The sequence below is a fragment of the Elephas maximus genome, chromosome 3 (assembly GCF_024166365.1).
Source record: "Elephas maximus indicus isolate mEleMax1 chromosome 3, mEleMax1 primary haplotype, whole genome shotgun sequence".
Classification (NCBI taxonomy): domain Eukaryota; kingdom Metazoa; phylum Chordata; class Mammalia; order Proboscidea; family Elephantidae; genus Elephas; species Elephas maximus.
Genome location: NC_064821.1, coordinates 150,677,708 through 150,693,016, shown reverse-complemented (window position 1 = coordinate 150,693,016; position 15,309 = coordinate 150,677,708). Strand labels below are relative to the sequence as shown.

Here is a 15,309-nt window from a genome sequence, read left to right as displayed (position 1 = left end):
ATCTTGACCCTAATCTAATCTGTTTTGGTTAAAATTATCCTGAGTGAATGTCTACACCTATCAAATCAATTAAACTATTACTCAACAATTGGGCAATAATGATTGACAACCTCCACCTACTTGTCTGCCATATCGACACTGCTCTTGGGCACTGAGTGTCACCAACATTTCTTACTTCAGGTTCCATTCACGGAGAACCGGGCATAGCTTCCTTATTTTAGGGCAGTGAGATCTGCTTGTGAATATTTTAGAGTAGAATCTAACCTGTTGTACTTGTGAAATTCTGAGTCACTGCAGAGGAATTATGGAAAAAGAATAATGTTTAATTTGCAATGGAGCTATCTTTCTTAGTAAGTGATTTGGCACAAAAATTTTCCTCTGGCGTTCTCTTTTAACATAGAGGTATCAGTTGAGCTTATTTTAGCTGCAAAGTGGCACCATATTATTTCATTTAATGAAATTCACCTCAAATCTTTTTTGAGTTTACGATATATTAAGGCAAGAGAACGTAAGCAACCCAAATGAGTGCCCTTTTCCATATTTCAGCACCTTCTTGGCAGAACTGGTGACACTCTTCAGATAACCACCTGGAGTCTAACAGGATCTGCCATGCATTTGCAACTTACAAGAGTTTGGTTTTTACAAACGGATCTATTAAAAAGGTTGACATGTTTTAAGTGGAAACACTCATTCCACCAAATATACTTAAGAATAAGTTCCAACTCTGAAAGCATAGAACATTTTCAAATAGGGAATGAATTTTCTCTTCTTTGACTTAGAAAATGAATGTGCCAGATGACATATTACATACTTGCACTTGCATACATGCACACATATATCCCTGCAAATTCCTCCTCAACCCTACAACTGAACTTTGCCCCAATTTATCTATTAATCTATCAGAACAAAATGTCACAAATGGGCACAAATCCCCAGTCCCAGAATTTAGCCATTTTTCAATAAAGAAATGCAAGATTTGCATTAAGACATTTTTGCAGTTAATGTGCAAGTGTACAGAGACACAGGAAGCTGATAAGGTAATCAGCATTGGTTTTGGCCCAGGGCACAAGTAAGGAATGTTGCCTTGATGTGTGTCAGGACCCATCAAGCTGACACATCAGACCCCACAGGGTATGGCAGCAAGGTCAAGAAGTGTGCACACAGACAAAGGTGCAAATGAGACCTGGAGGATGCTTAGGAAGTCTTAAAGCATTTCTTTTGTTTTACACCTTGATTCAGACATAGATGAATCTTTGGCCACATCTCTCATTGGTAGTACTATCTGGCTAGTTACCTCTTACCATCTCCTTGAGTCTGCATAAAGCTCAGGGCCCCAAATTACTGGCATTTTTACCTGGACAAAGCAGCATTTTAAAAACTGGCACGTGTTTCACATTGAGAACCCCCAAGCCTATGAGGGGCCGGTAGAAAAGGCCACCATCTTTGCTTTCTCACATGAATTCTAGCGTGAAAGTCAAAAGTCCAGGGGTCAGGTTTATCTTAGCCCTGGGTGGGAGGGGGTGTGAATACATCAGGTGATTTTATATGGAAATCCATTCTTTACAAGGGAACCAAAATTAAGCCTTCCAAGTCTGGGCACGTGGCATCAGCTGCCAGGCCCTGCCCTTGGCGGCGGCTGGCCGGGCTAGGCGGTGCTGCTGCTGGAGCAGGGCGTGCTCTGCGTGCTGCCAATGCTGTGGGCCGCACTGCTGTTTTCCGAGGCTGGCGGGGTGGTGGGGACTTGCTGCCTTCCTGTTGTCTCCCCTGCAGTGAATAAAGAGGCAAAGAGAGACACATGTTACGTGTGTGCATTACGGAAAAGAAACACTTCTCCTTTGTCATTTTAGTCCATGTTTTTCTCAACCATGGGCAGAAGCAGCTGGACTAGACCCTGGCTGGTTAGACCTTACCATAAGGCTTTTTGGTTTGTTTTCGGTGTTTTGCTCATAAAGCCTCTTGCATGGGGAAAAGAAGGATCATTTCTAAGCTGACTAACAGGCAGCCACAGTGGCTAAGAACTTTGACAGTTGACACAAAGTGGCCTATGTTTTGGGGCCCTTTGAAGAAACCACCATCAGTGCTGTGTAATCCAAGTGACTGGCACCTGTATTCTATCCACTGACTGTCATAAAGCTGTTATAGAGTGTGTAGGGTGAGACCTTTAAACTATAATAAGAGAATCTTAATAGCCTGGGGGCCTTTTTCAGTATGCACTTGTTAAAAACAGGGCAAGCAAGTCTAGATTTTGCCCTAGTTACAGTAGACGGGAGAAGTGCAGAGGTGGTTCAGGGGTAGAATTCTCATCTTCCATGCAGGACACCAGTTCAATTCCGGCCAGTGCACCTAATGCGCAGCCATCACCCATCTGCCAGTGGAGGCTTACATGTTGCTGTGATGCTGAACAGGTTACAGAGGAGCTTCCAGACTAAGATAGACTAGGAAGAAAGGCCTGACAATCTACTTCTGAAAAGTAGCCAACGAAAACCCTATGGATCACAACTGTCCGATCTGTAACCAATTATGGGGATGGCTCAGGATCAGGCAGCCTTGCATCTTGTTGTGCGTGAGGTCGTCATGAGTTGAGAGCCAACTGGACAGCAGCTAACAACAGCAGCAGAGAGTGCCCTGTGCACTAAGCAGACAACCTACCTTAGCAAAAGGGATGGGAGGTGGGAAGACTGCTATCTGAAAAACCTTGCGGAGAAGGGGTTTAGTTGTTTGCGCATGGGGACTGCGACTGACAGGGAACACGCCCCCTTCCATCCTGAGGTTCACTGCACAGTGCAGGGTGAGTATATCATAATGTGTGAAGCACCCCACTTTTCATTACACATCCCACTGCATTTTAGCTAAACTCATTCTTTGTGCCAGACGTACATTGCTTTGGAGAGGGAGGAAACCTCGGGTCACACACATGGTTTGCATTTAACACTGCAAAAGGTCCTAGAGTTAGTCTTTTCTCCAGCAAAATTGGCCTCAGTGCAGCCCTCAAAAAATGGCTCTAGATAGGGAAAAGTGATCAGGGCTCTCCAATGAAAAATGCTGCATTTTTCTTGAAAAGTCAGAGCATCAATTTCATAAACTTCTTGTAAGCAGCCTATCCCCCCAAATGTGGGAAGCCCCAGAGGGCCAGGTCTGTTTATGAATGAGCCTCCTCTTTCCTGTCACGCTGAAATACACATCTATCAGCCGGAGATAAGCAATCCTCCCGGCCGCTTCGTTAAAACAAAACACACGACGCAAAGGCTCTGCCCTTCGAGCACGGGAACTCAAGCCCACTACTACTTCCATTCCCTTTCTCAGGCCTCTCACAGCCTCTGCCAAAAAAGCAGTTCTGCAAAATGTAGAACTGGCTTATGCCCCTGGGTCTGGTTACAGCTTTCCCTGTCATCCATTTTACCAAACACACATCTACACACGTTTTTGCATCAACCTCAGAGAGTTTATGTTTATGTGCTTGTTGTATATTTGGCCCTTGCTGTGTTTCCTCTGAATACATTCGCCTCTGGAACTGGTGCAGGGGGAAGGTGGCTCAAGCTGCCTGTGAGGCAGTGCATTTTTACTTTTCCTTTCTGGACCTTCTCCAGCATTGCCCCCACCCTTCCGCCAAAAATTCACTTCTTCCTGAGTGGGAGCTTTATTTCTAGAAGAGAATCGAATGTCTTAGCAATTCTGATGTTCACAAAAAATACTCCAGAGACCTGAACAAATCTCGAAAAGTTCTAAGAGTCCAGCAGCCCCCTTACAGCCCACATGTTGATCCACACACCAGCTGGATCCTCATGTTAGCAGTTAGGTCTAATGTGGCTGTCTAAGAGGCACATTATAAAAACATCTTTCCCTGTTTAAGTAAAGGATACATCAGCAAAGTTGAAGGTAGGTCACTACTACCCTCCTTTCCTTTTTGGCTCAGTTGGGCTTCATTTGCTCAGCCTTTATTTGCTAAAGCAAGAGTGCCTTGCCTCACCTACTGAGAGTGAACGAGTTTCTTTCCTCCAGAATTTGACACATGCTTGATTATTCACAGTCAGGAAAAGTGCCAGTGTGACTCCCTGCCCAGGAAGTCAGAATATTTGCTTTCCGATGTCTATTTGCCAAATATAATGTGTTGCCATGTCAGTTTATTTTCATCAGCGCTCATTAAAAAGGTCTTTCAACTTGAAGGGTTTTGGAAACTCCTATCCTGTTAATGTAAAATGCTTCTCAAAATAAAACCTCAAAACAAAACAAAGAAGCCCCCCCATAGAAGACTGCAGGATGCATTTCACCCAGGTGGACAAGTCAACCTCATCATCTGTTGACTCCGATCCAATAATCTGGCAAGGTGATCTTTGAGAAGCTGCTTAGAGATGCTGAAAACCCCTTCTTTAGACAATCCCTTCCATCTCTGTGGCTCCTTTCCCCTGGAAGATACTGGAGATTTCAGAATATAACCAAGCTGATAATAGCATTTAACTTTTGACAAAACTAAGAAAAAGTTCTCTTGTCAGATGAAAGAGGCACTATAGCAAAATTCACCATAAGGAAGTTTAACGTACAGGTACTTCCGCTTTAAGAAAACCCATCCCCTGGGTTTTCTCAGGTGGGTTCCTTGGGCTTTCTACTTCCCACCTCTGGTTTCTTGGAGCACTGACTTCTTCTAAAATATCACTTGCTGTGATAAAATACAATGATGCTACTTCTGAAGGAGATGGCCAGGGATGGGCCAACCCAAGTAGACCCACTTAGTGAATGTAGGAGGTTCAGAGAGACTCCTGGCTCATAAACATCATGCCTGGCCATCAGAGGAAATGTGTTTGGTCTTCAAGCTTTGCTCCTAAAATCTCAAACCATGTCAAAGAAAGATTTAGCAGGGAGGGAGAGTGAGTAATGGAAAGAGGCATTTGGTATAAGGGGGAGTACGTTGATGACAAAGGCACCCAGAATTAATTTTACCCAGTTCAGATATTAGCCTGGGGTTGGGACTAGATAATGCCAAAGATGCTTTTAGAAACAGAAAAATATATTTCTTAAGGGATGTTCTTTTTATTTTATTAAGTAAATTATATTTCTTTCTTTCGCTTGGCATGGAGATGTCCATATCTAATTTCCTGCCATCTCTTCGGCAGTCTACTTTCCCACTGGATTCTTACCACCCAGCCTTTCACCATGACAGGTCCTGATTTGGATCCTAGGAGAAGAAACTTTATCTAAGAAAGATGTGAATAACATGGAGAGGCTTTAAGGAGAAACAACAACAAGAGTTAAAAGAAAGATGAAAGGAATCCTGGTTATTTGCCCAAAGGAGGCCGTTTGCAAGTACTGCCCACAGAGGATTATTACAGAGGAACAGACAGCTGTTCCCTGTCTCCCTTGAGGCAGAACATGAGGAAATGAGTTTAAATGGTAGCGGCAGGGATTTGGGTCAGATAGAAAAAAACTTGCTGATTACGAGGATTGGTTAGTTATAAAGGGAATTCATGGAATCTCCTCAGGAGATATTTAAGTACAGGATTCACAACCATATGCCTAGAGGTGATTTAGACTTAATATTCCTTGTCGATGGGAAGAAAACCAGGATATTTTCTTCCAGGCCCATATACTGGTTACAATTGTGTACCAGTGATTAACTCCGTTTCTTGACATCCTAATTGTAATTATTTCACAAGCTCACTCCAGTAAGGAGAAAGAACTAGACCAACTGCAGTTCAGAGGAGTTTTCAAACAAGAGTTCTGAACACTACTGTCTTTTTAACATTTTCAAAACTTATCACTCCCCACTCTTCAGGCTAAAAAACCTTCTTTTGCTGGTAGAGCTCTCCAGGAGGAGTGGCTGGGTGTTGTTATAAGTTATGGGGAAACGGGGAAATGTTCTGAAGCAGGAATTAAAGTCTTTCAAGTTGTCCTGCCTAACATTTTCCTTCTGTATTCCTATAGTATGGCCATACTGTTTGCATCTTCATCTTGGTTTTCTGTGGGGTTTTTACTTGCACTCAAAAGTCTGATAACAATCCCGAGGAAGAGGAGAAGGAGGAAGGGGGGAACCAGCTAAGAGACAAAAGTGGTTGCCCTGGGGAAGAGGATATGGGGGAGGGGCAGTGTAGAACTGATGCTTTCCATAATAATTCTCATAGAACTATTTCAGCCTTTAAACTGGGCATGTGCTGCTTTGATAAAGCTATTAATTTTTTTTATTGCACTTTAGATGTACAAACTAGCTTCTCATCAAACAGTTAGTACACATATTGTTTTATGACATTGGTTAACAACCCCACGACATGTCAACACTCTCCCTTCTAGACCTTGGGTTCCCCATTACCAGCTTTCCTGTTCTGTCCTGCCCTCTAGTCCTTGCCCTGGGCTGGTGTGCCCGTTTAGTCTCTTTTTGTTTTATGGGCCTGTCTAATCTTTGGCTGAAGGGTGCACCTCGGGAGTGACTTCATTACTGAGCTAAAAGGGTGTCTGGGTGACATACTCTCAGGTTTCTCCAGTCTCTGTCAGGTCAGTAAGTCTGGTCTTTTTTTCGTGAGTTAGAATTTTGTTCTACATTTTTCTCCGGCTCTGTCCCAGACCATCTATTGTGATGCCTGTCAGTACAGCTATAAATTTTTAGTGAAAAATAAAAGCTTTGTCCCTCTTCTCAGAAAAATGTACAGATAGAAGTTTGCAAATGATTTTAGGTACCTTCATGAACTAGAGGTTTGGGGACCCCTGAACTAGCTAGGCTCCCCAAGCAGCATGAAGAGCCTATGGTTCCGTTTTAGCACCATCTCCACCTCCCGTTGTCTCTCCTCTCTGCACCATCTTGAGAGAGAATATAAGTCTTAGGAATGGAGTTTCCTCAAACTCCTTATGGAAGTATCATATAGCCTCACAGAAGTATTTGTCATATGACAACTCCTTATGCCTAGAGTTGTCATATGATAAGGTGGGAACCAGGATTTCTTAGACTCACTCACATTCCAGGTATGTAAGTAGATATCCCCAACTCAAATATGTGGATTGGTTTAGCTCTGTGCTGTAGATGGAATGGAAGGCACAACTAAAGGGAAAGTCGTCCAAATTAAGGATTGTTTCTGACATAGAGGCAGATGCTATCTGAACCCCCAAATATACCATATAAGGTCTGAGTTCTACAGCTTAGTTTACTGTGGAAATTGAAGTGGACTGAGTCAGGGTTTGAGCGCCCAACTCTTGCCACTGGCCACATTATGAAATTCCCTTTTCATCTAAACTCACTGCTAGCTCACCCACGTTAGAGGAAACTGAGGGTTTCTGGACAAAGAACTATCATTTGGCCCTTCTTGATATCTGTAAAGGGAAAAGTAAGCCTTCTTCAGACTGAGGAAAAATGAAACCTCTTCACGTAGAATGTGACCCTACAGTTCCTCAGGAGCAGTCTGTAAAATGAACCAGAAGCTATAGCTTTTAATAACAAGTAATTGTGAGGCTGTATTATATGTGATGCTAACAGATTTAGAGTCTAAGTGACAGTGTTTGTAAATCTTTAAGCATTCTGAAACATCACAATTTATTCTGCTAGAAAGCACCACAGGAAGGGTTTTTTGTTTTGTTTTGCTTTAATCTACTCACAAACCCATTTCTATATTAACAAAAACTTAAAAACACCTCCTAAGCCTGTGGTTTGAGGGGGAAGGTAGCGGTAACAACAAACCTCCAAGTTCAGTGAGCAGGAATAAACAGCATAAACTGAGCTTTGCTTTTCATCAGGTTTGTGTGCTTGGTTGTGGATAAGAGTGTTGGATTACCAAGGGGATTTGGGGGGGACGGGGTGGCGGCAACGAGGTATTCCAATTGAGTGTGCCTTATGCTGCCTGGACCTGGCTTCCTGACCCTCCCTGGCAAGAGATTAACTTTCAATGTTGAGGGTGCAGCTCTATGACCAAGGCCAGTATGTGGCTTAGAAGGCACATGTGCAACGTCTATGGGTGCCTACCCTGTATAAAACCTCAGGGGTACAGTTTTCCTGGAGTAATTTCAAATTCACTCCCAATATAAACAGCATTGGCTGCCAACAGCCCTAGGACCTCACAGCCCTGCGGGAGGTCGGAAAAAGAACTTTGAGGCTTGAACAAGTCAGTACTCCTGTGACAAAATTATTCCTCTTATAATGCTACTCTGCTAAAAGCTGTTCCTTCTGGTCATTTTAAAAGCTGTTCATGAGGAGGAAGACTCCTAAATTGATTCACAGACTTTGCATAATCCTCAGAATCATTACACTTAAGAGTCTGACTTTCTCTCTCACACGGAACATACTTCACTCAAAAGTTGTGGACTAGGAACTGCCACATTGACAATATTAAATGCTCCTAAACGCTTGCCAAGATGTCGGCTTTGCACTTGGTGAATTTCGCGTGCTAGGCATCATCTAAAATAACTCAGCTGGGGGCAGCAGTATTTGAAGGGAAAGTTCTGATGAAAAAGAGTCTGAAATTTAAAATTTTAACTTCGTGCTAAGCGGGAAAAGAGTGTTTAACAGAGGCTCGCTCTTACGTTTTTACTCTCAATAGGTTTGAGGTTTGGTCTAGAAATCCAGAGGATTAAAATGACTCCCGCATATGTTCAGCTTCTCTTCTCTTTAAATCAGTCATTCTTTCAGCCTGACTAGTTGAATGACCCACGGTGAGGTCAGAGATCATGGCCTTCATTGGTTCAACAGGAATTCCTAATAGAGAGCCTGGGCCTGCCATTAGCCTCTAACTGATCCAGCATAGCTTACCTAAGTTGAATATGTAAACTACAAATATACAAGAATGAACAAGACCAACCAGCTGGCTAGACATGCCTCAAAACGCATGTCTTTCCTTTCCAGAATTGCAATGAAATTGCACCAGAAGGGCAAGTCATTTGTTTCCTTCCCATTGCTCTACTGACTCCCCTTGCTGGGTTGTAATTCTGTATTGAGGTCAGAACAGGTTCAGGCCAGTAAGTCTCAACCTTGGGAATGGGGGAGATGGAGATATCAGAATTTCTGAGGATCAGGGAGCACAGCTTAAAAACAAAGTGCTTTGTTTCATCACTTTTATTTGTTTTCAATTCTTATAGATTTTGAAATTTTAAATAACTTTAAAGAAATATAGGACAGTTTTATGTCGTCAAAGAAGAATATGGCATATTCCAGCCTGAGATCAAAAGAACTACATGGTGCCCAGCTACCATCACCAACCAGGGTTCTGACCAGGGACACAATAGAAGGTCCAGGTTTGAATGGGAGAAAAACACAGAACAAAACTCGAATTCATAGAAAAGACCAGACATACTAGAATGATAGAGACTAGAGGAACTCCCGAGACTATCGCCCTAAGATACCCTTTTAACCTGGAACTGAAGACACTCCCAGAAGTCACCTTTCAGCCAAATAATAGATTGGCCTATAAAATAAACAATGACACTTTTCATGGACTGAATTATGTCCCCCCCCAAAAACGTGTGTATTAACTTGGTTAGGCCATGTGTGGTTGTCCTCCATTTTGTGACTTTCCTATGTGTTATAAATCATAAACTCTGCCTGTGGTTAAAACAATTAGGGTGGGACGTAACACTCTTGTTCAGGTCACCTCCCTGATCCAATGTAAAGGGAGTCTCCCTGCTGTGTGGCCTGCACCATCTTTTATCTCTCAAGAGATAAAAGGAGAGGGAAGCTAGCAGAGAGTGGGTCCTTTGGACGTGAGGTTCCTGTGCTGAGATGCTCCCAGACCAAGGGAAGACTGATGACAAGGACCTTCCTCCAGAGCTGACAGAAAGCCTTCCTCTGGAGCTGGCGCCCTGAATTCGGACTTCTAGCTTACTGGACTATGAGAGAATAAACTTCTCTTTGTTAAAGCCATCCACTTGTGGTATTTCTGTTACAGCAACACTAGGTGACCAAGACAACACTGGTGAGGAATGTGGTCCTTTAAATAATCAACTATATGAGCCCAAATGGTCAATAGTTACACAAAAGTAAAGATGAGAAAGCAAAGGAGGGGGCTGGGAAACTGGATGGATGGAAACAGGGCAGGCTGGGTGGAAATGGTGAGAGTGTTGACACATTGTGGGCATTGCAACCAACGTCACGGAACAATCTTTATATGAATTCTTGAATGGGAATCTAATTTGCTGGGTAAACTTTCACCTAAAACACAGTAAAATATTCAAAAAAAAGAAGAAGAAAAGGAATACATCATGGGTTAAAAAAAAAAAAGTTGAGAAATTCTGGTTTAAGCCACTGAGCAGGGACTCTAGTGGTCTGTGTTCAGCACCTTGGCAGATGTGGTAATAGAATCTTGGCTTCATTTTTTTTCACTTCCTGCCTTATTTATATGTCTATTCTGAAGTCTTTACCTTTGTGGGAAATGTTCGTATTTCCAGTTTGTGTACATTAACTTTTTTTAATTCAACTCGAACCACAAACTAGCTTTATCAGAAGCTCAACTTCACCATCTCAATTGCAATTAACATAAATAAGTATCCAAACATTCTTTTCTAACGCTGCTTCAAGCAAATTATAGTTCTGCAAAACCCAATTTATGCCAAAATACGTACATGTGAAAATGGCAGGAACAAACTTTCTCTTTCATTCATTATTCCATCTATTCATCTGTCCCAACAAAACACTGAGTGTCTGTTGTGTGGCAGGCCCACCGGATGTGCCACACTTATGAATTGAATTGTGTCCCCCAAAATGTGTGTCAACTTGTTCAGGCCATGTTTCCCAGTATTGTGTGGTTGTCCTCCATGAGTGTCTGTTGTGTGGCAGGCCCACCAGATGTGCCACACTTATGAATTGAATTGTGTCCCCCAAAATGTGTGTCAACTTGTTCAGGCCATGTTTCCCAGTGTTGTGTGGTTGTCCTCCATTTTTCAATCTGATGTAATTTTCCTATGTGTTGTAAATCCTAATCCCTGCCTGTGGTTAATGAGGCAAGATTAGTTTATGTTAAAGAGAATTAGGGTGGGATGCAACACCCTTATTCAGGTCACAGCCCTGATCTGCTGTAAGGGGAGTTTCCCTGGGGTGTGGCCTGCATCACCTTTTATCTTATAAAAGATAAAAGGAGAGAGAATTGAGCAGAGAGATAGGGACTTCATGCTACCAAGAAAGAAGTGCCAAGAGCAGAGTGCATCCTTTGGACTCAAAGTCCCTGTGCTTAAAAGTTCTTAGACCTGGGGAAGACTAAAGACAAGGATCTTCCCCCAGAACCAACTGAGAAAGAAAGCCTTCCCTGGAATTGGCGCCCTGAACTCAGATTTCTAGCCTCCTAGACTGTGAGAGAACACATTCCTGTTTGTTAAAGCCATCCACTTGTGGTATTTGTTATAGCAGCACTAGATAACTGAGACAGCCACCAACTAATATTCAACAGTCACACTAACCTGTGTGAGAATAGATGTACCACAAGGCCCCCGTCAAGAGTGCTCCAATCACAAATGCCGCAAATGCAATGCCCATCACTGTCAGGGTGTCCAAGCCGTGGAAAATTGCTAGAAAGGAGGGAAACCAAGATGTGCACTTTAAGTTAGTCTGCATTTTATATCTATTGCAACTTTACTTCATAAGCACCGTCAACTGGGCAAGGACTAATAAAATCTGAGAATCTAATGAAGATCCCAACAAGATATGCCGTATCTGTCACCTGCAAACCTTGTCTGGAAGGAAAAAAAGGAAGTTCTCAGGTTTCCATGATACCTTCTTCAGTTTGCAATTTATTTTGAGCAACCAATTTACTAAAAAATCAGATTTGTAAACTCTGTATGAAATCTTATATTTTATCATTTCATTGTTTCAATCTGAGGACCTACTATTTGAATGGTAAATGGCTTGAAAATTCAGAGATTAAGATGCATTGGAAAGTAAGCTCCCATTATCAACATCTGTTTGTTATTGATTGAACAACTCCAACAAGGCACAGAAAACCCAATACTTCACAAACATATTTTTGTAAACATTTAAAAGTATAAAAGATAACAGGAAGAAAGAGGCTGAGAAGAAGAAATCACAGAATAAGTACAGTCTATTCCTGTGGATTATAATATTTCACTGATCTCCTCATACCAAACTCTCAATTTTAACAACTGTGTATTGTGTCATTTAAAACATCCCATGTTTTAATACTTTCCCAACAGTGATCTTTCTATGTGGGGAACAGAAATACTTCTCAGTGGGGAGTGATGTCAGTTTTATGGTCAGCAAAACACATAAATAGAACCAATTGTTCCTCCATTTGGCAAAGTTTTTTTTTATGTTTGAAATTAATTCCAGGCCACAGAAATAGAACATTTCCTTTCATTTAAGAAAACTACCTTCTTCAAGTCACTTGTAAGAAGTTAAAATCTGTTTCCAGGGGAGAAGGTTTTGGGTAGAATAAAATGTCTGAAGTCTCTGGTTTTTAACACAAACTGGAGGTATAGGCTCTCCCCATTATTTCAATCTTATCTCTACCACCCTCACCAGTCAAAAGCAACTTCAGCTGGTCTCTATATAAATTAAGTCTCTTTGCCCTTCATCTCACTTCAGTGTAAAAGATTCAGCTATAGACTAATCTTATGCTTGAGCAGCCCCAGTACTCCAAAAGGGCTCAGGAAAAGTGTGTTGTGGAAAAGAGTCAGGAAGGATGGAAATTCCCACTCTTTCTGGTTACTAGCCATGTGCCCTTTGGTATGTACATTTAACTTCTGAACAAATGAGAATACTACTACTTCACCTGCAGGAGGCTTGTTGTTGTTATCAGGTGCCATCGAGTCGGTTCCGACTCAGAGTGACCCCATGCACAACTGAACAAAACACTGCTTGGTCCTGCACCATCCTTACAATAGTTGTTATGCTTGAGCTCATTGTTGCAGCCACTGTGTCAATCCACCTCGTTGAGGGTCTTCCTCTTTTCCGCTGACCCTGTACTCTGCCAAGCATGATGTCCTTTTCCAGGGACTCATCTCTCCGATAACATGTCCAAAGTATGTGAGACGCAGTCTCGCCATCCTTGCCTCTAAGGAGCATTCTGGCTGCACTTCTTCCAAGACAGATTTGTTCGTTCTTTTGGCAGTCCATGGTATATTCAATATTCTTCGCCAACACCACAATTCAAAGGCGTCAACTCTTCTTCAGTCTTCGTTATTCACTGTCCAACTTTCACATGCATATGATGCGATTGAAAATACCATGGCTTGGGTCAGGTGCACCTTAGTCTTCAGGGTGACATCTTTGCTCTTCAACACTTTGAGGAGGTCCTTTGCAGCAGATTTGCCCAATGCAACGCGTCTTTTGATTTCTTGACTGCTGCTTCCATGCCTGTTGATTGTGGATCCAAGTAAAATGAAATCCTTGACAACTTCAATCTTTTCTCTGTTTATCATGACATTGCTCATTGGTCCAGTTCTGAGAATTTTTGTTTTCTTTATGTTGAGGCTGTGGTCTTTGATCTTCATTAGTAAGTGCTTCAAGTCCTCTTCACTTTCAGCAAGCAAGGTTGTGTCATCTGCATAACGCAGGGTGTTAATGAGTCTTCCTCCAATCCTGATGCCCCATTCTTCTTCATACAGTCCAGCTTCTCGTATTATTTGTTCAGCATACAGATTAAACGGGTATGGTGAAAGAATACAACCCTGATGCACACCTTTCCTGACTTTAAACCACTCAGTATCCCCTTGTTCTGTCCGAACAACCGCCTCTTGATCTATGTAAAGGTTCCTCATGAGCACAATTAAATGTTCTAGAATTCCCATTCTTCTCAGTGTTATCCATTGCTTGTTATCATCCACACAGTCGAATGCCTTTGCATAGTCAATAAAACCCAGGTAAACATCCTTCTGGTATTCTCTGCTTTCAGCCAGGATCCATCTGACACCAGCAACGATATCCCTGGTTCCACATCCTCTTCTGAAACCAGCCTGAATTTCTGGCAGTTCCCTGTCGATATACTTCTCAGAAGATTTCAAAGGGCCTCTCGAGAAGACAAAGTAAAGTATTACAATGACACTTGCAAAGAGCTAGAGATGGAAAACCAAAAGGGAAGAACACGTTCGGCGTTTCTCAAGCTGAAAGAACTGAAGAAAAAATTCAAGCCTCAAGTTGCAATAGTGAAGGATTCCATGGGGAAAATATTAAACGATGCAGGAAGCATCAAAAGATGATGGAAGGAATACACAGGGTCCTTATACCAAAAAGAATTAGTCAATATTCAACCATTTCAAGAGGTGGCATATGATCAGGAACTGATGGTATTGAAGGAATAAGTCCAAGCTGCTCTGAAGGCATTGGTGAAAAACAAGGCTCCAGGAATTGATGGAATATCAATTGAGATGTTTCAACAAACAGATGCAGCGCTGGAGGTGCTCACTCGTCTATGCCAAGAAATATGGAAGACAGCTTCCTGGCCAACTGACTGGAAGAAATCCATATTTATGCCTATTCCCAAGAAAGGTGATCCAACCGAATGTGGAAATTATAGAACAATATCATTAATATCACACGCAAGCAAAATTTTGCTGAAGATCATTCTGCTGGAGGCAGGAGTTATATAAAACAGGAGTTTCTAAAAGGGATGGGGATCCCCTAGGAGTAAGAACTAGGAAGACCGCTCTGAAGGTTAAGCTGAACCCTGCCGTTGACCTAATTTAATTTAATCTAGTCCATGAGACAGATATTAAAAGATGACTTGTCTTTCAATGGAGCCCTAGTGGCGCAGTCGTTAAGAGCTCAGCTACTAACCAAAAGGTCGCCAGTTCATATCCACCCAGCCACTTCTTGGAAACCCTATGGGGCAGATCTACTGTGTCCTATAGGGTTGCTATGAGTTGGAATCAACTGGACAGCAACAAGTTTGGCTTTTGTTATTGTTTGTTTACTTTGTCTTTCTATGCTTACAGGTACAAAAATGGGGTATGATTTTTAAGATCGTTAGTGGAAATATTCTAAAATTCCAAAAATGGAGATGTGATTTATGACAGACTAGTGTAAATATGAGTGAATGTGTTCATATGTGTCTCTATTTCTGGGTTCACGTCTAGTTCTACGATATTGTTAAGCACTTCACATAGTGGAACTGTTTATAAAGTGCTTTGTACAAAGGAACTCTCCAGACTAATTGTTCTGTGTACATGATGGTGTTAGCATGGAGACCAACCCTGAGAGTCTTAGGAATGTAAAAAAAAGCAAGATTTTTCTCACAAGGGAACATCATGTAGAAGAGCTCCAGACATACAGCCAGGAAGCCCAGGTTCTAGCTCTGCCTGAAGCACCAATTGTAACCGGGGCAATTCACTTAAATCTTTCTGGGTCAGATTCTCATTCCATATAAAATGAGGAAATCGCCCTAAATAATTTCCAGCTCA

The 15,309-nt window shown here is 42.1% G+C and overlaps 1 protein-coding gene across 2 annotated transcripts in view; it reads right to left on the bottom strand.

Moving 5' to 3' along the window:
• Positions 1-957: 957 nt before the first annotated feature.
• Positions 958-15,309, bottom strand: part of TGFBR3 (transforming growth factor beta receptor 3) — a 214,902-nt gene continuing 200,550 nt past the window's right edge. For both annotated transcript variants that reach the window (XM_049879808.1, XM_049879809.1), the window contains exons 16-17: positions 11,356-11,463; positions 958-1,764 (exon numbers count right to left, since the gene is read on the bottom strand). In XM_049879808.1, coding sequence (XP_049735765.1) covers positions 1,646-1,764; positions 11,356-11,463 — 227 coding nt within the window. In that variant the 3' untranslated portion in view covers positions 958-1,645. The remainder of the gene's footprint in view (positions 1,765-11,355; positions 11,464-15,309) is intronic.